Below are 23921 nucleotides of genomic sequence, written 5' to 3' on the forward strand. Positions count from 1 at the left end.
CATAGTTTGAATCAAAGAATATTTCCTTTCATTGTTTCAGCGTCACAAAATAATCTTTGTTACCAATTTTAATTTTATAATTCATTTTTAAAATTGACTTTTTTCTTGTAAAAGCAAAAAAGGAGGATTGATTGTTTACAATAGATGAGCTTGTGAAGGAAGATAGATTGATTTATTTTCCTTTATTTTCAGAAATTTACAAAATCGCGCAAAATTTTTCCTCAATACAAATTATCATCATTGACTTCAGTTTGGGTTGAGTTGTTGATTATTGTTGCCGAAGAAGAGTTTTCAAAATAATCGAGGATACTTCGATTAGATTGTTGGATGTATCTCTGTTGTCGTAGATAAATTTTGAGAAGTCCCTTGGCGACTACGAAGGTTAAGCCACCCTGAAATAAAGAGAAAATTTTAGTTTCAAATTAGAACGATATTACACACAAAACTTAATAATGAGGATAAAATCACAGAAAAGCATTTTCAAAATACAATTCATAATAGATTGTACCGTTAAAGGATTGGTTTCACCAGAATAAGCTGGGGATGTTACAAAAGTCTCTAACCATAGAGAAGAGCATTGACTGATTTCCAATTAATTTTGAAGAAGATGAATGAGTGTCAATACCATCAATTCAAATTGATAAAACCACCTTTTCACTTTCTAGAGCCTCTTACCCTTAGTCAGAAAAGATTATCTGAAGATTTTTACAATGAAAGGTTAATTTTCAAAACAAAAGCATGAATTGATTTAGTCTCTTCAGCTCAAACCGATTTCTGTGATTGTATACCTCAATTCATAACTGGAAATGACACTTACGAGCATTGTGCGCTGTAAATTTGATGCAATTCCGGGGAATAAATATTTACCAATGAAAGAGGAAACAGTAGGAAGGAGTAAAGCTCCACTAACTTGTCGGTACCAATATAAAGGGTGAGAGAAAAGATCACGATGGTTAAGCATACGTTCAGCTCTTACAACTGTTCCAGGAGGTGGTGAGCCCAAAATACGACTAAGAAAAGGAATGTGGCGATGATGTCTACGCCAAATCTTAAGAACTTGATCTTGCCAGCTAATGAAACGACCTAACACCAAAAATAAAGGTATGCTTGGCAAAAAAGCTAATAACGTGAAAGGGTCTGCTTGTTCTAATGTTGTTTTTCCTTCTTGGAGCCCCATGACCTGCAGAACGGTAATAGCCCCGTATGATAAGGCAACCCAGTATACGGAACCAAGTAACATGGTACCAAAAGCATATGGAGCTGCATGTAGCAAAAATCCATCATAACGTTCCAAAATTAAAACAAACCCACCTGAAATAGACAAAAACAGTTACGAATTAATTCGAGTGTCAAGAGAAAACATATTGAAAAATTACATCATGTTTATTTTATGGAAATAGAACGCTGACTGAGAAATCTGATGCAAGAGTTCAAATAGGTGAAATAGTAACGCAACTATATCTAGTTATTGAGTTATTGGTGAGAATAGTCATCTCTAGTAAAATAGCAATAACTATGAAATCAACTTTTAGAAATTAAATTGTGGGCAATTAATTAACAATCCAGGTAGAAATTATGTCTTGAAAAAGTTTAGATTGAAGGATAATTGCCTAAAGCTTTCTCTCTGTGTATAATTTCCTCTCATCTTCTTATTAATGAAACCTTCAATGGACATTCAAGTTGATAGATTGTTCAATGCTAATGAGCAAGGCTACTTTTTAAATAACAAAACAATACAATCTTGAACATTGTGATAAATAATTATTTGTGATCACCATCTAATGGTAACGCGATGTTGATAGATTGAGAAATTGTACTCACTGAAAGGAGGAAAAATTAAGATATACTCAGTTTGGCACTGAGGACAAACTACTTTAGCATTTGAATTGAATTTCTTTTTTTCGTCAATCCACATTTGAATACAAGACTGGTGTACATATTTTGAGGAACCTCTACACCGGCATGGTCGGACCCAATCATTATCAGCACCTTTTTCATCCTCAGTCTGGAGACATACCCAACATTGTTTACTGAAAGAAAAACAGAAAAATAATTTTAATGCGTATTTGAGTAAACATATGGATTAACATCCAACTACTTGTGATGCGGACAGTTATGAAACAATGGAACTTACATTTCTCTCTCTGAAAGAGCTTGAAGGGTTGTAGATGAGGTTGGCGTGGATACTTCTGAGCTCAACTCAATCCGAGTTTCAGAGGTTGCAGAATTGTCCTCAGGGAGATTTATAGATGCTTCGGTCGACATCGGTCAAACTGTTGATGCAAAAATCACCTGAAAATGAGGAAAATAATCACATTAATGATAAGAATACAGGTAGCTTTTAAAAGGAAAATCAGTTGTTACAGCATTTTCATCTATCGGTTCATGAAAGAAAATACCAATGAAAAGCTACTGGAAAAATATAGAAAAATTAAAAAAAAAATAATAATTCACATACCTATTCCCTAAAGAAGGGAGATGAGATAAAAAGATGTGTATACAAAATGATTTGAAAACAAATGAAATGAAATTAATAATGAAATTGGATATGAATTGTAAAACCAGTCATTCCAACCTTGATTATTACTTGAGTAACAGATCCCACTTTCCCTTGGACAAAAGCAAGCCTTGTATGTGTTTCTTTCACTCCTCTCTCTCTTTCTTTTAATCGCAATATTCAGCCACAGAACCACTTCTACGGAAAAATTATCCATCTCTACCAATAATAACACTTCGGTGAGTAGACAATTACTAATTAATTAAAATAATGACTGTTAATTGACTAAAAAACTGTTAAAACAATCTGGTTGCTTTTTGTTAAATTTTGCTCTTACTATAAACGGTTTTGGAATCATATGTTTACAGTCTGTTTCCAAGTGAATGACAAACAAAATGAGCCTATAATCTCACTTACCGGTGCTGAACGGTTATTTATTGAAGTGCTGAACGGCTTCAAAGGGATTATTGGTGTTTGACCATAGGCTTTATGATGGTAAGGACGGATTCAGATGTTTATAGTTGACAATTCCTTCGAAATGTATTCCATACCAGCCATACAGCTGTACTACCGACTATTGGTGATGTATAAAAAACTGATGATGACAGCAGCCAAAAACGTATTGAAATGAAAAAATTACAATCGACAGATTATGATTCGCGTCTAACTGGGGATTTTGAATTGATTTAACCGCCTTAAAGATTGACTACTCATTTATGGAGGAAAAATTTCTGAATAATCGTTGAAGGAAAAAGTTGAGAGGATCTTAAGCTTACCCGAGAAGCCTTGAAATTATGATTGTCATTTAAAATTTACTATCTTACTAAAATTTCAATGTTTTAACAATTTTTAATCAATTGGCGTTTTAATATATTAATGATCGAAAGATTAGATTAATTAGATTTTATGAGTACTTTTTCCACTAGCATCAACTAATTCTTAAATATTCTTTCTCTTCAGTTCTTTAGATAAATCATCTGTGGGAGATAATTGTGTCCACCGAGATGAAAGATATTCAATTTTTCAACCAACTCAGTGATAGAGGCTGCCAATGGCAAGAATGCACACTTTTGATGGTTCGTATTGGCTCATCATTTTTCAGATTCATCTGCGATATGACAAACTAACGCTATATTTTTATCTTTCCGCCTGCTGTATCAGTTGGTAATGTTGGACAATTAGCTGTTGACCTATATGTTACAACATTGATTTGGGAAAGAAAAGTGAAATTAGTTGGGCGCATATTTTCAACAGCACATAAAAGCGTTTCTGGTCCTAATGCTTATCAATTTGATGACGATAGTCCTATCATGACTACTTGTGAAGGTATGAGCTATCATAAATTCCAGCCTTGCAAATTTTCTGAATATAATTAATGGTTATTATCCGTTTTTTCAACAGTTTAAGAGTCTGTAGATCACGAATTGGTCATCCTCCAATTAAGAGCCCCGCCATATAAAGTAAGAGTTGGAAGTTTTGGAGATTACATTTTTCATTTTTTAATTTTATTTTTTCTCTTTTTTTCACGATAGGAACGAAGTAAACAATTCGTCGAAGAGTTGTCTAAATGGATTGGGGAAAAAAATTTAAATAGGCCATTTGTTCATCATCAAGCTTCCCTCAGTATCTTTCACCTCAAATTTTTGACAAAGAATCTAAGCCTATTCGATATATTTCTACTAATACACTTAAAGAAAATAGTCCTACTATTTTATCTGACCAGTTGAAGGTTACAGAATTAAAAGAATCTGAAAATGATGAAGAGCTGAGCATTTCTGCTATAGTCGGCGGTGGCCTTACTAAAACATTATATCAATATTGGTAATTACTGAATTTAACTGATTTTGAGCTCCACCGACTCTGAACTAAACTCAATTTATTTTAATTCACAGGCAAAAAGAGAATATACCAGGACTTTTATTGGTAATTTTTTGCTCTGAAGGTGATAATATTCCTGAAGCTATGGAGATATTAGAAACCGCGAATAAGATTATCAAAGTTAAAGAGGTAAATTGAAATTATTCATTCTAAAGTTCCGGGTTAATTAATTGATTATGTTTTTATGTTACAGCCTATTACCAGCGCAAAGCCTCAAAATCGTTGGAAAACACCAATTTCTTGGATGCAAATATTTGGCGGAGCCATTCCTAATAACCTTTTTTAAGAAACATCATAGCAGCTTCCTAACCATAACATCAAAAAATGTTTAATGCGCAAGGGAAATATTTTTTCCGCACACACGAACTTTCTTAACACCCCGTACGTGAAAAGACTGTACGTCACCAATCATTTGTTGGTTTAAATTTTTATCGTAGAATCTTTCGTGTGTAACATTTTAAATAAAATAATCTATCTAAATGAATGTATCACTGAATAACTCAATTTTAAATATTCAATTGTTTACAGTTGATTTTATGATGATTAAGGATTTTACAAAACAAGATTAATTAATTTTCCTGGCTAAATGTAAACAAGATAAACTACGCCTACTCAGAGGGACCATCTCAAAATTTAGTTTAAATTACTGGTCTGTGTATTTACAGCTTAACCGACTGTGTAATATCAATTATGATATTGAATTGTATCAAGATGGAAATTTTAATGGTGAAACAATTTCCAGATTAATACTACAATGTTAAATATATGAAAAAAAACTCAGACTCAAAACTCTTAATTTAATTGAATGGAAATAAATGAATTCAACTCGAGAATCGTTGTTAGATTACAAAGTTAGATTCAACTCTTTCTAATTCTCTCCATTACTTCAATTGTTTAGGACAAGAAATGATATGCAAGATGCTCAGATGCATTTGAGTGATTATTAAAAGTAATAGAGATGTTTACGACTAAACATCGGTATTTAAAATGATTAATTCAATTATTTCTCATGGTTACTTTCAATCTATTTTTTTTTCTTTTTTCTCAGTGACCACTAAAAATCATCATCATAATCATCAACAACATCGTAAGTGATGAAGCTTGTTATTCAGTATGATCAAAACATTGATGGATCGATAAAAAGGTACAAGCAATGGAAATCATGGCTGTTTCTGTTGTACTAATATTTTGGTTTCTAATCATGTAAATGAGAAACAAAAATGGTGCTTACCTACACAGACTGAGGCCTAAATGATGTATATAAATGGAGTATGAATGAGTTGAACATTTTTATCATCATTGGACAAAGAAGAGATCCCAGTAACAATGAGAGGGAAATCGGTGGAAGTGTACTTGTTGTGTATCTTGAGGTAGAGAAGTGGTAGTCAGTAGTCAAGGGCAAGGTAGTACTTGATGCTTGAAGTTTAATGATCAATTGACTTGGTGCGAGTTTTAATGGTGGATTTGGCAATTAAATCTGTGGTAAATTGAAAATGTGTAACCGTGAAATGGAGAAAAATAGAAAGAATGATGTTTGATTAAGAGATACTTGGTTTAAATTACAATGGTAACAGAATTTTGTAAACACGTCATTTACCTTTCTTTAGGTTACTTGGACAGTATTGATTTAAACAATACAATTACGAGGAGAAACACAGTTTGATTTCCGATGAAATATTAGTACAAAGTGAGTGAGTGAGAGTGAGAGACAAATATAAGGAAAGTAAACGAGTGTTGGTGATAATGATGATGCTGAGAGTGGAGATGTTGATTGTGATTGCTGTGAAAGATTCAAACCGCCTTTAAATGTGAATGATAATAGCGTTAATGATATTTCAGTTTCAGATCATCTTTACAAAAAACAGCTTGGTGAGGTTTGAGTATTTGAGTGGTTGGTGATGATTGCAGATAGACTGTCAGAAGAAAGTAAAGACTGACGAGGAAAAGAGATTATAATTTATGGTGTTGCCTTTCTGTTGGTGATGACTAAATGATAACTGTTACTCTTAATGTTGGTGTTAACAGTGAAACTCCTTAAGCGTTTGCTAGCTTTTTGATCCGATCTGACATCCGAAAGAGGACCAAATACACCGATAGACGAGTAAACAACAATTTTAGGTTGTCTATAATGGAAACACCTTCTGGATCACAATCTGTTTACAATAAAAGAAAGATAAGAGAAAAAGAAAATTGAGATAAGTCATTGGATCGTCAATAAATAGACATTAAACCGATTAAACAATCATAAATAAATTGGTTATGTAACAATTAATGATAAGTCAATAATTGGCACAGAAATTAGATTTGGCATTGAGAAAGGTAGGGTGAAGAAGCATTGTAATCATTCTTGGGTTAGGAAAAAAACAACGGTTCTAGCGGGATCGTTTTAATGGTGAAAACCAATGAATTGAAGCTATTTCTAAAAATAATACTATGGCAATTGGATGTAGATTGAAGCAAATTCAGAGAGAAAATAGTAAATTAATAAATACTTACGGTTGAAGAAATGTTAAGGTTTGGCAAATTCACAAGATTATGGGTAACAGAATGAAGCCCGAATCAAGTTAACAATCCTTATAAACATTAATGAAACAAGATGATGTTTATATTTTTCAACTGACGATTAGCTGACGAAAGTGATTGAAATGAATATGTTGAACAATCATTTGGTAGACAACAGTATACAAGAGACAATGTGGTTTTATCAAAGTGACAAAGAAAATTGTAAAAGAGAGACAAAAAAGATAAAAAGACAGAGAGAAGGAGACAATGTAGAATTGCAGAGATCGTTTGGTTTGATATTGAGCTGTTTACCAACGGTTATTCAACAACAGCAGCTGCCTATCCGTTTCCGTCTAGGTAGCTATGGAGACACTTAAGCTCCCCCTGGTAAGGCTTCGCCGCCAGTTTTGAATGTATTTGTGTTACATTTTTTTCATGAATTACCGATTTATTAAAACAAAATTTCCAGTTTCTTGGTAAATTGGGTTCAAAATGGTCTGGTTAACTGCCGGTCTTCACTAGACCTTACCAGAAAATTTTAATAACTTAAGCTTTACTAACCATTGCACTTTTTTATCGGATTTTTGGGTAATTTCGATAAGTGTCTGGCTTCTGACTTTAAATGAAATTCAAGGATTACAAAGGTTTGAAAATTGTAACTAAAATCACTTGACTCTCCACTCAAACACCCATTGTAGACTCATAATTGATTAAAGGATATGAAGTACAGCTGATTATCACGAGCTCATATTTTTACATGTGCACCGTATCATGTGAACATCCTGATTTCCTAAAAAAGATATCAACACATTAACTTGAACTTATACCGAAATAGTCATAAATATTGTGTTAACTCGTAATGAACTGAAACACAAATGTGACAAATACCCGAATTTGGTAAATCTAGCTTCTATAAACTGTTAGTCATTGAAAATGTGGTTTCTATGACTGTAAATCTGATTAATTTACCATTAGTTTGAGTTAATTGCCAAGAAATAATCTCTTTGTTTACTTCGCATTTATTCTGGTTATTGCACTTTTCTTCTGATAAATGACTTTGTGATTATATTTAAGCCAGTTTACGTTAAACTATGAAACAAGATGGAATCAATTGATCAAGCCTTTTCAACTAAACAAATACAGAGAATGTAACATTTCAAATGTTTATGCATTGCAATTGAAAATTAACATTGGATTTAAATGTCAACTGTAAAGAGGTCAAATAGTGTTACAACTGACGATTGATTTATTTTTACTTGCAAGATATCCAATTCAGATTAAGCAAGTTATCTGTGAGAAGATGATGAATGTTGTAAAAATAACATCAATTTTCATCATTTGTTCATAGTGCAATTACCTTTCTAAATTACATTTAATCATGTAATCTTAAAGCCTACCAGATAAGTCTTTAATAGTATTCTGATCAACTGAAATTTATTTCACACTGAAAAGGTTAGTTGAAGTGTTTTTGGGGAAAAAGCTGTTGCCTTGATGCGCAAAGATTCATTTGATTTAAAGTGATCCTGATTGTTGAATTGTTTGCTGTATCTTGATGAAAGGAAAAAGAAAACTGTAGTTTGTTTATTTTTTTGATTTGATTGTATAATCAAAAATCTTGATCGTGCAACTAAAATGTTGAATAAAATTATGAAATTCAAAAAAAGCGCTTTCTATTGAGGGAGCCACAGTAAACTGAAACACAGTTACAGAAAACTGATGAAAGCTTTGGTATTATTCAATTCACTATGATACAATAGTTGCATCGAGCTTTAAACACTTAATCGTCCATACTTTTCTTCAGTTTAACTAGTTATTCTAATTCCCATGTTTAATATTTTTCCTGTAAATATCTGTTTGATTGTCCAGAATGTATCGAGCAATTCAACCAAGCTTCAACTGTGACACGATTGATTAATGTTTGAAAATTAGCTTTCTTGTTTTTAATTCATCCAAATACTTTATTGATCTACTTTTATTGGCTCCCATTTTTTTAAATTTGATAAATTTTTGTTATACAATGGTTAAGGTAAGTTCACTTTATTTTAATCTCAGTTTCTACCAATTGTGTCAGAATCTGCTCCTTCAACTACCTATCATCTTAACATTATTATTAACAGGTAAAATATAATATTAAGTTGTTTCTTATTTATTCATTGTCTGTTGCCAATCAAAACTGTTCACTTAATTCTTTCTGGTTTTAAGTAGCTTGACAAGATATTTTTTGATTTTTCCGTTGAATAAATTATTTTGAATAGAAAAGAGTTTATGAATTCTAGTTTTTTTCAAGATGACAAAATGATAGAACCAAGAGTTGGTCTATTTTGTCAAAAAAGTATTTTGATTTCTAGTAAATTAAGCTTGTAAAAGCTTTTGTAATAAACTTTAGCAAATTTAGCTTACTAATTTCATCGCTTGAAGGTTTATCGAAGTTTTGTTCAATAGTTTATCGACATTTACCTGTATATTTAGTTATCCTTGGGTTAGAGATCTACAGTTATTTTCAATCTTTGACATATGACTTGAGAAATCTAATAGAACTTGTTTTTATCAATTTAGACCGTGAATGTTTTAAACAGGTGCATTTTTTGCAAATGAAAGGAGATTATTGAAACAAGTCTTTTTTTCCGTGTAAAATCAAAGTTAATCTTGTTCAAGTTGATCATGTGTTAGTGTTCATCAAAATGGCTCTTCTATTTAGTCATCACATTTTGTTTCTCGTTAAGTTAGATGTTCCTTCAAGTTTGGCTCATATTGGTCAACCGTGTAATTTATTGGGAATATGTTGGCCTCCTAATTTACATATATACTGTGATGATAACAAGATTTGTCAATGTAGACCTGAGACTCCTGTAGTTGTTGGTCCACATCAATGTAAACGTAACAAATCTCATGGTGATAAGTGTTCATCCGACGGAGAATGCATATTTTCGGACACCAATTCTATCTGTGATTCCAATCAGTGTAATTGTAAATCTAATTTCACGTATGATCCATACATTATGAAGTGCATTCATGGTGAGTAAAATTTTCTTCAATATCTCTCAACTAACCTTATGCATACTGGTTCAATCATGAAAGAGTGATAGAGTTGTGAAGCTGTTAATTTTCCATTTCCTATTGAATTGATCAACAAAATACCTGTTTTAGAGGATAGATCAACCGGTACATTTGAAACTTGTTTGCAAACAATCAAAATTTCCAGCTTACAATTCAGCAGTATTGTTTAAATTTTCCATATATTGTTTGACCTTTCATTATTCCCTTTCAGTTTTCATGTTATGTAACAAGCTGAGTTATCAATAGAGCGAATATTGATATGAATTAAGGAAAAGAATTGATAAAAGTAATTGTACTCTTGAAAGGTTGATTGAACCAGTTGATCATTTTACTAATCATCATTTATTTAAGCTTATTTATTAATTTAATTTTCCTTGTTTCCTTTCTTTTCATGTTTGCGCCATGCTCATCATTCAAAAGCCTCATTTCAACAAAGATCATCTTTTGGTGCATTTTTCACAATGCTGTCATCAGCGGCTCTTTGGGTCGTCCTGATTTTAATTGCCTTACTCATCAGCATACCTTGTTGCTTAGCCTTCATGTACCATTGTGTTTGCTATGATAACGCAAATACAGAATCATCACTATACCAAGAATCAAGTATTCGATTGAGATTATCAGAGACGGGATTTAGTAATTCAGATACAACTAATACTTCAAACGGTGCAATTACAGATGGAGAAAATGATGCTCGAATTTCATTGCGAAATGATGATAACTCAACACGCCAGTCCTATGAGTTGAGTAGTTTTGATGAGCCTCCACCATCGTATGATGAAGCTTGTAAAAGAACTCAGACTTCGCCAATATTGAGTAATGACACAGATTTGGCTGATGATTCTTTAAAATAAAAACTGGCCATTTATTTGAATAAAACCATGTAAAATAATGGATCAAGATGTGTTCTCATGCTGTTATCTGCTTCAAAAAAATCTCGTCATAAGGAAAAGAGTAAAACATTTCTCTTCTCTACCTAAATTACTTTAACCAGAAAAGGATTATTGGTTTAATCCTCGATAATGATATCAACACTAGAGTATCAATGATGAACCTTGGAATATTGAAATGATGAGAAGTATTCTAGTCACAACTCTCTTGCAAATCATCATTGTTTCCATCATCATCGTGTTAAAAGTGATGTTTCATTAAAAAATATGGCTCATCATCTGCTAATGAGTACATCTCAAGGATATTGATTTTCAAAGTTTTAACACCTAAAAACACACATTTGACTTTCACTAGACGCCCAATACAAAAGCTGATTACAACAAAACAAACATTAACTGTTCTAGTAAAGACAAAGACGAAACCCAAACGTAATGAATAAATCGTTCTTCTATTCAAAGTCTATTCCAGAATCTTTTTTCCAGTGTCAAAGGACTTGCATAAATTTACACCAACACAACAAAAACAAGATTCAAAACAAAATGAGGAAAATGCCAATTCAATTTGAATCGAAGAATATTTCCTTTCATTGTTTCAGCGTCACAAAATAATCTTTGTTACCAATTTTAATTTTATAATTCATTTTTAAAATTGACTTTTTTCTTGTAAAAGCAAAAAAGAGGAGAATGTTTCTCAATTTTCTCAGAATTTCTACCAACAATTTAATAAACGAAGGCAAACAAAGCCTTTACTCTGTAAAAGATGCAACTTGATGTTAAACAACATTGACAAACGTCGTTGGCTTTTTAATAGGAAACTCGTTGACAATTTGGTTTCAATTTAAATTACTTTGTAAGTGATAGTCAAAGTAAACATATCTACAACAATTAATCAGCAAGAAACCAACGACAAGAATATGAATTAAAACAAAGTGATATTACAAAATTTACACATTGAAAATCAATAGAGAGTTCGCAATTCTCTTTATCATTTTGCTACAATTTAGCAAACACAAAAATGACGCATTCCAAGTAAACGTAAATCTTTGCATTTCTTGTACAAATTTCAATGATTTCAATTTGATTTTGCTCGATTGATCGTTTCTCGTTATCCGCTCATTGGTTTTATTGCAATTTGATAAATTTGGTAATCGATTTGATTCTTTTGTAAAGGAATCTCTTGGAGATTACATGAATGGAAACAATTGCCCAAAGCATAGCGGATGCCATGAAAGCGGTCCTAATACCAGTTAAGACCATTTCTCGATATACACCGAAATGAGCAAGTGGAGCAGCAATTGGCAGAAGATAACGTTCAGCGGCAAGGAAAGCTAAACATCGAACTAATTCCGGGAAACAAGCGAACCACCTGAGGAAAAGTAAAAAAATAAAATGATCGTTTGAATAAATTAATGCTTTTTAAGATAAACACTCATTTTTTATATCAAATACTAACCTTCCTTCCAGTAAGAATCCAACCGTGGTTATTGATGTAAGAAGGGAAACAATGCCACAAATGACTGTGAATTGAGTCAAACTATGTTTTCGAAGGTTAAGCTCGTTATAAAACAATAGACAAAGACCAAAATGAGCATAACATAAATCTTTGATTTCAATCATCAATATTACTCTTTGATTTGTTCATAGTGCAATTACCTTTCTAAATTACATTTAATCATGTAATCTTAAAGCCTACCAGATAAGTCTGTAATAGTATTCTGATCATCTTTTCAACTAAACAAATGAAGACAGAGAATGTAACACTTCAAATGTTTATGCATTGCAATTGAAAATTAACATTGGATTTAAATGTCAACTGTAAAGAGGTCAAATAGTGTTACAACTGACGATTGATTTATTTTTACTTGCAAGATATCCAATTCAGATTAAGCAAGTTATCTGTGAGAAGATGATGAATGTTGTAAAAATAACATCAATTTTCATCATTTGTTCATAGTGCAATTACCTTTCTAAATTACATTTAATCATGTAATCTTAAAGCCTACCAGATAAGTATTCTGATCAACTGAAATTTATTTCACACTGAAAAGGTTGCCTTTTTTCAAATTATTCACTATTTGTAGTAGAGTCAATCAGTATCCAATTACATTATAATCGCGAATATACATGATCAGGCTTGCACAAGTGAATCATAAAGTTAAACTACTTCACATCATTGTTCATTAACCAATGAGCATAATCATATTAGCCTAATTATGTACGGAAATGAAATGAACAAAAAGTCAAAACCATTTCCAACATGTCAACAGTAATGGCAACAATAAACTCAAATTGTTAAATATGACATCAAAAATTCACTCATATTTTCAGCTTGAAATATTTTCAACTTAAAATTAACCTAAAATTAGAGCCATCTATGATTAAAAAATTACTTAAATTGACCAAGTTTATTATTAATTCAAATTGACTTTAAACTCTTTAGTTGCAATCGATTTGTTTAATTAAGGTAGACTTGCAATCAAGGAAATAATCTAATAAGTTCATTTTTATGATCAGAAATGTATCGAAACAAAAAATCATCTGACTTAACCTATTATTTTAACCCATAAATATTGAGTTAACCCGATTAGTTTGTTATTGATTCAATAGATGGCAGAGTAGTTCTTTTTACTGGATTTTTGTGTGTTTTTAATTCTCAGTTGTTTCATTTACGTAAAGGTAATGTCGTCTTTATACAGAGTGTGCGGTTAGTTGAAGTGTTTTTGGGGAAAAAGCTGTTGCCTTGATGCGCAAAGATTCATTTGATTTAAAGTGATCCTGATTGTTGAATTGTTTGCTGTATCTTGATGCGCATCCAACTTTAATAGCTTCTTAATCTCAATCCTGCCTTTACAAGCTTTTGTTTGTGTATACCCTGTACATGCACCAGCAGAGTCTCTCGATCAGCACAGTTTTGTTGGTGTAATCTGTAACAACATGATGACTGACTCTAACTCTTGTGATCCATTTTTATTTTTTATTTTGATTTATCATTAATTAATTAACTCTCTTCATTTGGTGTAATTTTTCGTTTTTCTTCGTCTTCTTTTTCTCTCCTTCCTTTCCCCTTTTTCCTTTCTCTGTATCTTCTTTTTTCTTGCCTTCTCTCATCATTTCTCTATTTTTTGTCTCCAATCATTCTTCCTCTCTCTCTTTCTCTTGCTCTCTTCTTCTTTCTCTCTATCTATCCTTTTCTCTCTGTTCTACTTCCCTTACCTATTCCGTTTAAATTTCTGTGTATTTAGTAAATTAGTTGAAATTTAATTATGGGAGAAGTTGATCCAGAAACATTGCTAGAATGGCTATCGATGGGGCAAGGAGACGAACGAGAAATGCAACTAATTGCCTTGGAGCAGTTATGTATGCTTCTATTAATGTCGGATAATGTTGACCGATGCTTTGAAAGGTAACCTTTTTTGTTCCATTCTAAAATCTTGCCTTTTATAACCATTTTTGTTTATTTTAATACTCCATTACTCCTCATTTTCTTACTCTTGTGTACAATTATTCATACCCTATTTTTCCTTGTATTACTCTAACGCTTTTTTTCTCTTCTCTTCTTTTCCATTTAGCTGCCCTCCGAGAACCTTTTTACCAGCATTGTGTCACATTTTCTTGGATGAATGTGCTCCAGATAATATACTTGAAGTTACAGCAAGAGCAATCACATATTACCTTGATGTTTCAGCTGAATGTACAAGAAGAATTGTTGCCGTCGATGGTACTGTTAAGGCAATTTGCAATCGACTTACTGTATCCGATGTTAATTCTCGAACCAGTAAAGACTTAGCAGAACAATGTATAAAAGTAAGAATCTTTGAAACCAGATTCTATGTTTGTTTATTTCTTTCTCTTTCTTCATCTCCTCATCAGCCTTGTTCCTTTCTTCTCTCCCTCTATATAAAAATCTTAACTATCTCACTCTTCATGAATTTTCACTTCAGCAAATGCTGTTTCTCTCTCTCTCTCTATCCTTTTCCCCTCTTTCTTAATCAGGCTCAATCACGCACTCCTTTGCCTTGTTTTCTTACCTTTTTTTCCTCTCTCCATTACTTTCTATCTGTCTCTGTATTTATGTGTGATAGTCTAGTTTTTATCGTCTACATGTTGATTTTAAGATTTCCTGTATCAAAGGTTGATTTTGAGTTGCGTTAAGGGATTTTACGTGCACAAAAAGATAAACAAATCAAAAACGATTCAGTGCGCAGCAAAAGAACAGTTTCCCCCATCAGCGACTCAATTTCCACCCTGTATTATGCCATCATCATAGTTTTCTCTCCCTTCTTTTACTATCCCCGATTTGCTCTTTATTCCCTTTTTGACTTATACGTCATGAATGACAATTGGAATCCCCTCAAGAGCTGAGCGTATTTTTGGAACTATTCTGGACGCTCTTGAATAAAATTTGGCTTCTTTTTATCTTGCATAGGCTTAAATATTTATTCTCATTTTCTCTTAGAGTCTCTAATAGTTTTCATGTTGAAAACCTTGGCGAAAGATGAGTGAAAGAATATGTTTGAGATAAATGAGAAAGAGTAGGGAAAACGATCTTTAACGTAATTTCTTGGCTCGAATATTTTCCGTGACACTTGAATATTTTCATTGACATTTAAAATAATATTCACACTCATTTATCTTTAATTTTTTTTACTTTACTTCTTTCTTATCAGGTTTTAGAGTTAATCTGCACCCGTGAAGCTGGAGCTGTATTTGAAGCTGGTGGCCTGAATGCAGTTCTTACATTTATCCGAGACAATGGATCACTCGTACATGAAGATACACTTCACTCTGCTATGGCAGTTGTTTCACGTCTTTGTGGCAAAATGGAACCACAAGATGCTTCACTACAATCTTGCGTCAGATCTTTGTCAAATTTATTGAAACATGAAGACAGCCATGTTGCTGATGGTGCTCTTAGATGTTTTGCTTCTTTAGCAGACAGATATACTCGTCGAGGAATTGATCCAGCACCATTAGCTGAGCATGGTCTAGTTGACCAACTTTTGATAAAATTATCTTCTGTTAATGATATCAGTCATTTAAATACATCTTTACTTGCTACTGGACAAACTTTAAATGCATCCGGAGCTAGTGAGAGCAAGTCATCACAAACAATATCAACTGTGATTAGTTTATTATCCACTTTATGTCGTGGATCACCTTCAATTACATCAAACCTTCTGCGATCCAATTTAACTGCAGCAATTGAATCATCCTTGCAAGGTGATGAAAGATGTGTCCTAGATACAATGAGGCTGGTTGATTTACTCCTTGTACTTATTTTTGAAGGCAGAAATGCACTCCCGAAATCAACAGTGTCTTCAGCTCCATCACGTCTAAATTTTCGCAGATTGGACAGTGCCGGAGAAAGAACGCATCGTCAGCTTATAGATTGCATCAGAAGTAAAGACACTGATGCCCTTATAGACTCTATTGACTCTGGTAATATTGAGGTCAACTTTATGGATGACGTCGGCCAAACTCTGCTTAATTGGGCTTCAGCCTTTGGTACGCAACAAATGGTAGAGTTTTTGTGTGAAAGAGGAGCTGATGTAAATAAGGGTCAACGCTCTTCTTCACTCCACTATGCCGCTTGTTTCGGTCGACCTGGAGTTGTCAAAGTTTTGCTCCGTCATGGAGCCAACCCTGATTTAAGGGATGAAGATGGTAAAACACCTTTAGATAAAGCTCGTGAACGTAATGATGAGGGTCATCGTGAAGTTACAGCAGTCCTTCAATCTCCTGGAGAGTGGATGTGTCCCGTTGGTACAACTAGTAAATGTGATAGTGGCAAAGATTGTTGTTCCACCTCAGGATGTGAACCTAAAGGTGATCCAGAAATGGCACCAATTTATTTAGAACGTCTTCTACCTGTATTTTGTCAAACATTCCAATCAACAATGGTTAGGGCTGTTCGTAAATCTAGTTTGAATTTAGTCAAAAAGATGGTTCATTATATTCAAACAGAGCAAATTGTTCGGCTTAATGAAAAGTTTCCTACATTACCTCCAATGCTTGTTGAAGTGATCTCGAATGTGCTGGATAGTGAAGATGATGATGAAGGTTATTTACTTGTTCTACAAATGATTCAAGATTTAATGGCCAAAGGATCTGACATATTTTTAGAACATTTTGCCAGATTAGGAGTATTTACTAAAGTGCAAACGCTTGCGGGTCTCAACTGTAATCAAGATAAAATGATATCATTTGAACCAAATGTACAAAAATTGAAAGATAGTGAAGAAGATGAAGAAAGCTGTGTAGATGACGCTAAAGATATTTTACCTGGTCGCCCTTACCATTGGAAAGATTGGAGCTTAGTTCGAGGTCGGGAATGTTTATACTTGTGGTCTGATTCTGCAGCTCTTGAGTTATCAAATGGGAGCAATGGCTGGTTTAGGTTCATTTTAGACGGCAAACTTGCTACCATGTATTCAAGTGGCTCACCTGAAGGGGGAACCGATTCATCAGAAAGTAAAGGAGAATTTTTAGAAAAACTGCAAAAAGCCCGAAGTCAAGTAAGGAGCAATATAGCAAGTCAAAGTATTCTGTCGTCACCCTCATCTTCTCATGTGATTGTTGGTAATTGGTCATTAATGTGTCGCAAAGAGGGAGAACTGATAATCCACAACGCTGATGGTGATCAACAATCTACTATCTTGAAAGAAGATTTGAATGGTTTCATTTTTGAATCAAACAAAGGAACTAAACATTCTTTCATCGCTGAAACAAGTTTGGGCCCTGAATTTGTTTCTGGTTGGACAAATCGTAAAGGCAAAAAGCAAAGATCTAAAATTGAAGCAATGAAACAAAAAGTGAAAGATCAGGCCAAGGAAGTGTATGAAACTTACTTTAAAAGTGCACAACAAACACCACGCAGTACTGTTGCTAAATTGGCAAAGATTGTGGCTCAAATTGAAAGAGCTTGTGAAAAACAAACATTTCTTAATAGAGATTCACGAGATTGGGAAAATATTTTGAGCTCTGCTCTAAGTGATTTAGCTGAATTATTGTGTGAAGAAAGAGCAATTTCATCGTATGAATTTCATACCAGCGGATTAATTCAAGCTTTGCTTAAACTATTAGCAAAAGATCAATCAAAATCAACATGGAGGTCATCTGAAAAATATGTGAAAGATAGGTTGGAAATATTCAAAAAACAATTGAGTGACGAAGAACTTGCTGTTGCTCTCATTAAAAAATTAATAGCTGTTTTAGAGTCGATAGAAAAACTTCCTGTGTATATTTATGATTCACCTGGTTCAGGTTACGGCCTGCAAATTTTAACAAAACGTTTGAGATTCCGGTTGGAGAGAGCTTCAGGGGAAACCTCTTTAATAGATCGTACTGGACGATGCCTTAAATGTGAACCATTAACAACTGTTAATCAGTTGGAAAAATACCTCTTAAAAATGGTAGCTAAGCAATGGTATGATTATGACAGGTCAACTTTTGCATTTGTTAAAAGATTAAAAGAGTGTAAAAATGGCCTCAAATTTACTCACCAAAGAGATTTTGATGAAAATGGAGTTATCTATTGGGTTGGAACTAATGGTAAAACTACTTCAGATTGGGTTAACCCTGCATCAGTCGGTCTTCTAGTGGTTACTTCTTCAGAAGGTCGAAGTTTACCCTTTGGTCGACTTGAAGATATTTTAAGTCGAGATACAACGGCCCTAAATTGTCATACAAATGATGATAAGCGAGCTTGGTTTGCAATTGACCTTGGCTTGTGGCTAATACCGTCCTGTTATACACTCAGACACGCCAGAGGGTATGGAAGATCTGCCCCAAGAAATTGGTTGCTTCAAGCATCAAAGGATGGTATCAATTGGACAACTTTATACACTCACGTAGATGATTGTTGTCTCAATGAGCCTGGTTCAACTGCCTCATGGCCTCTCAATCCACCATCAGATGAAAAACAAGGTTGGCGGCACATTAGATTACAACAAACTGGTAAAAATGCAAGTGGGCAAACCCATTATCTATCTATATCTGGTTTTGAAATCTATGGAACTGTCACTGGAGTTTGTGATGATTTAGGTAAAGCTGCTAAGGAAGCTGAAGCTAACTTGCGAAAACAAAGACGTCAAATTAGACAACAATTAAGATACATGATCATTGATGCACGTGTTGTCCGTGGACCTGATTGGAAATGGAGAGATCAAGATGGTAACCCTCCAGGAGAGGGAACCATTACTGGTGACATCCATAATGGTTGGATAGATGTTGCCTGGGACAGTGGGGGATCTAATTCATATCGGGTTGGTGCTGAAGGTAAATATGACATAAAATTGGCACCCTCTAATGACCCAGAGCTCTCAAAAAGGAATCTCTCTATGGCCATGGCCTCAACATCAGGTTGTCTTTTCTCTTCCAATCATCCACCAACAACTCCTGTCAGTATGGCATCAGTTCTTGGTATTCCCGGTATTTCTAGAGGTTCTCGAATAGCTGAAACATCTACTACTAACACTCATTCAGCGCGAGGAAGTGTATCAGCTTCTGTTTTAACTAGTCGTAAAAGTAGTTCTACTTCAAGCTTGGTTGAACCGTCCTCAAATGTTAATAAAATGACCGTTTCATGTACAGAACAAGCAGCCTCAGTGGATAGTCTTGTTGTTAAGAAAGCTGCCCAAGCCGTTGCTGAAAGTGTATTAACACGAGCAAGGGCGGACACAGCACTAGCAGAGCAGAGTAATGACACCATATTCAGCGTGGGACTTTCGCCAACCCAGGAGGAAACTGAAGAATCAATTGCGGAAAGTGAACGACCCACTTCACCCACTCCATCTATGGAAGATCAAAGGTCTTGTAATGCAGCTGGAACATCTTCTATATCATCAAATAAGATAACTGAACAACAAACTACCAATGCTCGATCCAACAATTATCCTAGTACTATGAGTGTCTCAGTGCCTAATCTGTCAATCAATTCAAATGTAAATGACTCAACTGTCAACCTTTTGGAAAGCTTCTCTGCGGTAGCAAGACGTCGAGGGAACAGTACCACCTCATCAACCTCATCATCATCATCTTCATCAGCTTCTGCTGCCGCAACAAATACAAATAATTCATTGCTCTCAAGTAATTCCAATAATGTCTGCAGCCTCGTTAGATTGGCTTTATCGTCCAATTTTCCTGGTGAGAAATTTTTTCCTTCATTTATCAACAAATCTTACTCTCATTAAGAATCATTGCACTATTTTCTTAACCCCTTTTCTTTTTCTATCACATTTTAAAATTCCTTTTTCTTTATCTCTTTTTCTGTTTCTCATAACATAGAAATTTTTAATGATCTTCTCGAGGAAATCTCCAACAGCGCAGATTCACCATCTCCCGATGATGCCTGTACAAATTTACTTCAAGGTAAATGTCCTTGTTACCAAACCTCGTTTGTTTTTTACTTATATTTTTCATTGTTTCGAGTTAGCTCGAATCAGCTAGGCTCGCCCACGCTTTTCTCGTTATTATTGAATTCAGTTATTTGTTATTATCAGATAGATACTAAATTCTTTTCTTTATTCTTTCTTTAGCCCGCGGTCTTTTGAGCACAGCTCAAAGTTATCCAAGCCTCACTTCACCCACGTCTCTCACATCCACAACCCTTACATCAAGCCACTCAATTAATGCTCCCATAGCTGCAGCTTCATCACACTCTGCTGCTCATGGGGCTGCTGGAGGTAGCAACAGCTCTGGCGGAAATGCTGTTGGTAGTAACAGTAACCAAAGTCATTCAGCTTCACAAATTCATCATTCATCAGGCTTGGGCCATCATGGGCTTACAATGAGTCTAACATCAACATCGAGTGAAAGTGAACAAGATTATTTAGAGACGTGTCAGGCAACCACGTTGCTTGCTGATTTAGAAGATGAAGAAGAACTTCCGGACCCTGAAGATGAAAATGAAGACAATGAAAATGATTATGATGAATATGAAGAACTTATGGAAGAGGAAACCTTTGAATTTAGATCACCGAAAAGAAGAAATTGGGATGACGAATATGTTCTTAAAAGACAGTTTAGTGCTTTGATTCCTGCATTTGATCCTCGACCTGGTCGCATCAATATTAGTCAAATAATTGATCTAGATATACCTACTCCTGGAGCATCAACATCAAACAATGATGGTATTAAAATAACCAATCCTGAACCCAAAGTTTTATTGTCCATCCGAGGGCCTAACCTGAATGGCTCTGGTGAACTTGAGATTGACTTGGTCAATCCAAATTGGACAATATTTTCAGCTGTGCAATTGTTAAACCAAGCTTCAGTGGGAGGCTCAAGACAAGAGAAACTACGAAGAGTTTGGGAACCAACCTATGTATTAACCTACCGTGAAGCTGGTCCACACGAAATGAACGAGCAACTTAAGATCCAAAACGCATCTATCAAAATGGTTCTCACCAATAATCATAATAGAATCAGTGTAACTAGTCCCGTAAAAATAAATCCTGATAACAGCCTTGGATCTTCAGTTGACAGTGTTCTTCAGCTTCTTCATTTGTTACATTGTATTTCAAGAGATTCAAAGGACAATGACAAACTTTATGGTGACATAATTTCGTCCTCATCTGTTGGATTTAGTATACCCAATGAAGAGTTTATTAGTAAAAAGATAACAAATAAATTAGTTCAACAAATTCAAGATCCACTTGTTTTAGGCTCTGGATCCCAGCCTGATTGGTGTGACAATCTTACCTACTCTTATCCCATGTTGTTTCCCTTTGAGACTCGTAAAATTTACTTCAATTGTACTGCATTTGGTACATCTCGATCCATTGTCTGGCTACAAAATCAACGTGATCAAGCTCTTGATCGTTCTCGAGGTCCATCACCAAGACGTGAAGATATTCACGAGTTTAGGATTGGTCGATTACGCCATGAAAGGGTTAAAGTACCTCGTAATGAGGATCTATTATCCTGGGCCATGGAAGTAATGAAAATCCATTCAGACCGTAAAAGCATATTAGAAGTTGAATTTAAAGATGAAGAAGGTACCGGCCTTGGACCAACATTGGAGTTCTATGCACTTGTAGCAGCTGAACTTCAACGTCGTGATTTAGGCATGTGGTTATGTGATGACGAACTTGTTACCAACATGAAAGATTCTAATGCTGATAAAGAAGAAGGTCTAACAAAGCCACCTGGATTTTACATACATTCATCAAGTGGTTTATTCCCTGCACCCTATCCCCAAAATCATCCTAAACTTACAAAAGTTCTCGAGTATTTCCATTTCTTTGGAATTTTCTGTGCAAAAGCCCTCCAAGACAATAGACTGGTCGATTTGCCACTGTCCACATCTTTCCTAAAATTAATTTGTAGCAGTAACACTGCCGAAACCAAAGTTATCGAGGATGAAGGTGAAGCTGTAAATATGGTACATTCAAATTTCAATAGTTGCCTCTCATCACCTTTATCTGAAGATGATCTTCTTCTCTCTGAGAGAGAAGAAATATCTCGTCAAGTCCGTCTTAAGAGAGAAAAATTTGAGCGACGAGGTCACTCATGGATGTCCAGGGTTCTCAATGAGAAAGATTTTGCCTCCATCAATCCTCATCAAGCAGCATTCTTGCAACAACTTCATGAGCTGTCCATGATGAAACAAAAGATACTCTCAGACAAATCTTTATCTATTGAAGATAGACAAAATCAAATAAGAAACTTATCTCTACCAATGAATCAAGCACAAATACCAATCAGACTAGATGAATTGGACCTAACATTCCAATATTTACCACCATCACAAGTGTATGGCTTCTCAGCTGTTGACCTTAAACCAAATGGAGAGTTTGAAGAAGTTACAATTGACAATGTTGAGGAATATTATGAATCAATGTTAGACTTTTGCCTTCATTCTGGTATTAAAAAACAAATGGAAGCTTTTAAAGGTATGTTTACAGACTTTATTTAGGTCGCACCAAATATGGCCTCTTTTCTCATCTACCCTTCTATCTTTCATTATTATCATTTTCCGTTACTAAATTATCTTGTATTGTTTTATTTATATTTATAGATGGATTCAACAAGGTTTTTCCAATGTCTAAATTGGGATCATTTACATCTGATGAAGTTCGCCTCATGTTATGTGGTGAACAAGCTCCATCTTGGACTCGAGAAGATATACTTGCTTATACTGAACCGAAATTGGGTTACTCAAGAGAAAGGTGAGTTGACGCTTTTCAGGCTAAAAACAAGCTAACTTGCTTAGTTTAGCATTTTTTGAAACGTATTTGTTTGTTTCTTGTAAATCTACTTTTCCTCTTTTTTTTCTCCTGATTACTAACTTATTCTCATGTTTCTTCCATTTTTTTTCTATTTTTATCCTTTTACCTCCACTCTTGGAATTGCCTCTGCGATTATCAATTATCTGATTGCGATCTGTTGTTGATGCACTTAATGATTCTACTTTAGTCTTGGATTCCAACGGTTTGTCTCTGTTTTATTGGCCATGACTGGAAACGAGAGAAAAGCTTTCCTTCAATTCGCTACTGGATGCTCATCCTTACCACCCGGTGGACTAGCTAATCTTCATCCTCGATTAACTGTTGTTCGTAAGGTGGATGCCACTGATGGCAGCTATCCTTCTGTCAATACCTGCGCTCATTATCTTAAAATGCCTGACTATTCAAGTGAGGAAATTATGAGAGAGCGATTATTAGCAGCAACAAAAGAGAAAGGATTCCATTTGAATTGATTTACAAATTTGATTTAACAAAAAATACTAAAAAAATACTAAAGCAAAAGTTTATTTATATAAAATACAAAAAAAAGTTTATGTTGGAAAGCTTAAACAAAATACAGATTAATTAAGTTGTATAGCTCGTAAAAATTGATGGTAATTTGAAAAAAAAGTATTGTCGCGATTTAAAATATTTCATTGAAATAAACAAACACATAATGTGAGAGGTAATTAAACCTGATTGATTGTGGATTCATAATTTACGTTATAAAGAACTCCTAAAATTGACCAAAAAAGAAATTAATAATTTCTCTGATTCTCAAATTCAACGAAAAAAATAAAGTTATTATCAACCAGAAAACAAATATTCAAGTTTTACTTTTATTGTAAACACGAGTTTTCAATGTTCAACGAT

The 23921-nt window shown here is 34.1% G+C and overlaps 4 protein-coding genes and 1 long non-coding RNA gene across 9 annotated transcripts; 3 read left to right on the top strand and 2 right to left on the bottom strand.

Moving 5' to 3' along the window:
• Window positions 1-147: 147 nt before the first annotated feature.
• LOC107364804 (E3 ubiquitin-protein ligase MARCHF5-like) lies at window positions 148-7202 on the bottom strand. 4 transcript variants are annotated; one of them, XM_015932239.3, is made up of 7 exons: window positions 6872-7202; window positions 5973-6528; window positions 5607-5852; window positions 2135-2292; window positions 1822-2030; window positions 818-1311; window positions 148-392 (listed from the first exon to the last, which is right to left on the bottom strand). In XM_015932239.3, the coding sequence occupies exons 4-7, from the start codon at window positions 2263-2265 to the stop codon at window positions 222-224; spliced, it is 1005 nt and encodes a 334-aa protein (XP_015787725.1). In that variant the 5' UTR covers window positions 2266-2292; window positions 5607-5852; window positions 5973-6528; window positions 6872-7202; the 3' UTR covers window positions 148-221. The 4 variants fall into 4 exon arrangements, with proteins under 4 accessions (XP_015787725.1, XP_089124962.1, XP_025017150.1 ...); XM_089268836.1 differs by lacking the exons at window positions 5607-5852; window positions 5973-6528; window positions 6872-7202 and adding an exon at window positions 2915-3458 and having other exon boundaries at window positions 2135-2273; XM_025161382.2 differs by lacking the exons at window positions 5607-5852; window positions 5973-6528; window positions 6872-7202 and adding an exon at window positions 2915-3458.
• LOC107364805 (uncharacterized) lies at window positions 2601-4859 on the top strand. The gene is made up of 5 exons (XR_016199626.1): window positions 2601-2736; window positions 3458-3957; window positions 4030-4318; window positions 4390-4504; window positions 4569-4859. It is a non-coding gene; the product is annotated as an uncharacterized LOC107364805 (long non-coding RNA).
• Window positions 7203-8624: 1422 nt separating the features above from the next.
• On the top strand, window positions 8625-11580 carry LOC107364806 (uncharacterized). 2 transcript variants are annotated; one of them, XM_025161385.2, is made up of 3 exons: window positions 8625-8994; window positions 9605-9892; window positions 10355-11580. In XM_025161385.2, the coding sequence occupies exons 1-3, from the start codon at window positions 8895-8897 to the stop codon at window positions 10783-10785; spliced, it is 819 nt and encodes a 272-aa protein (XP_025017153.2). In that variant the 5' UTR covers window positions 8625-8894; the 3' UTR covers window positions 10786-11580. The 2 variants fall into 2 exon arrangements, with proteins under 2 accessions (XP_025017153.2, XP_015787727.2); XM_015932241.3 differs by having other exon boundaries at window positions 8625-8903; window positions 9601-9892.
• LOC107364807 (alkylglycerol monooxygenase-like) lies at window positions 10402-12438 on the bottom strand. The gene is made up of 2 exons (XM_015932243.3): window positions 12275-12438; window positions 10402-12187 (listed from the first exon to the last, which is right to left on the bottom strand). Exons 1-2 carry the CDS (start codon window positions 12436-12438, stop codon window positions 11944-11946), a joined length of 408 nt encoding a protein of 135 aa, XP_015787729.1. The 3' UTR covers window positions 10402-11943.
• A 1045-nt stretch (window positions 12439-13483) lies between these two features.
• Ufd4 (ubiquitin fusion-degradation 4-like) lies at window positions 13484-23871 on the top strand. Its single transcript, XM_015932300.3, has 7 exons — window positions 13484-14224; window positions 14391-14625; window positions 15489-19965; window positions 20107-20190; window positions 20358-22715; window positions 22841-22991; window positions 23239-23871. The coding sequence occupies exons 1-7, from the start codon at window positions 14085-14087 to the stop codon at window positions 23519-23521; spliced, it is 7728 nt and encodes a 2575-aa protein (XP_015787786.1). The 5' UTR covers window positions 13484-14084; the 3' UTR covers window positions 23522-23871.
• The last annotated feature ends 50 nt before the right edge of the window (window positions 23872-23921 follow it).

Source organism: Tetranychus urticae, chromosome 3 (assembly GCF_039701765.1).
Source record: "Tetranychus urticae isolate SD_2017Ah chromosome 3, NJAU_TeUrti_SD_1.0, whole genome shotgun sequence".
In the NCBI taxonomy this organism is placed as follows: Eukaryota; Metazoa; Arthropoda; class Arachnida; order Trombidiformes; family Tetranychidae; genus Tetranychus; species Tetranychus urticae.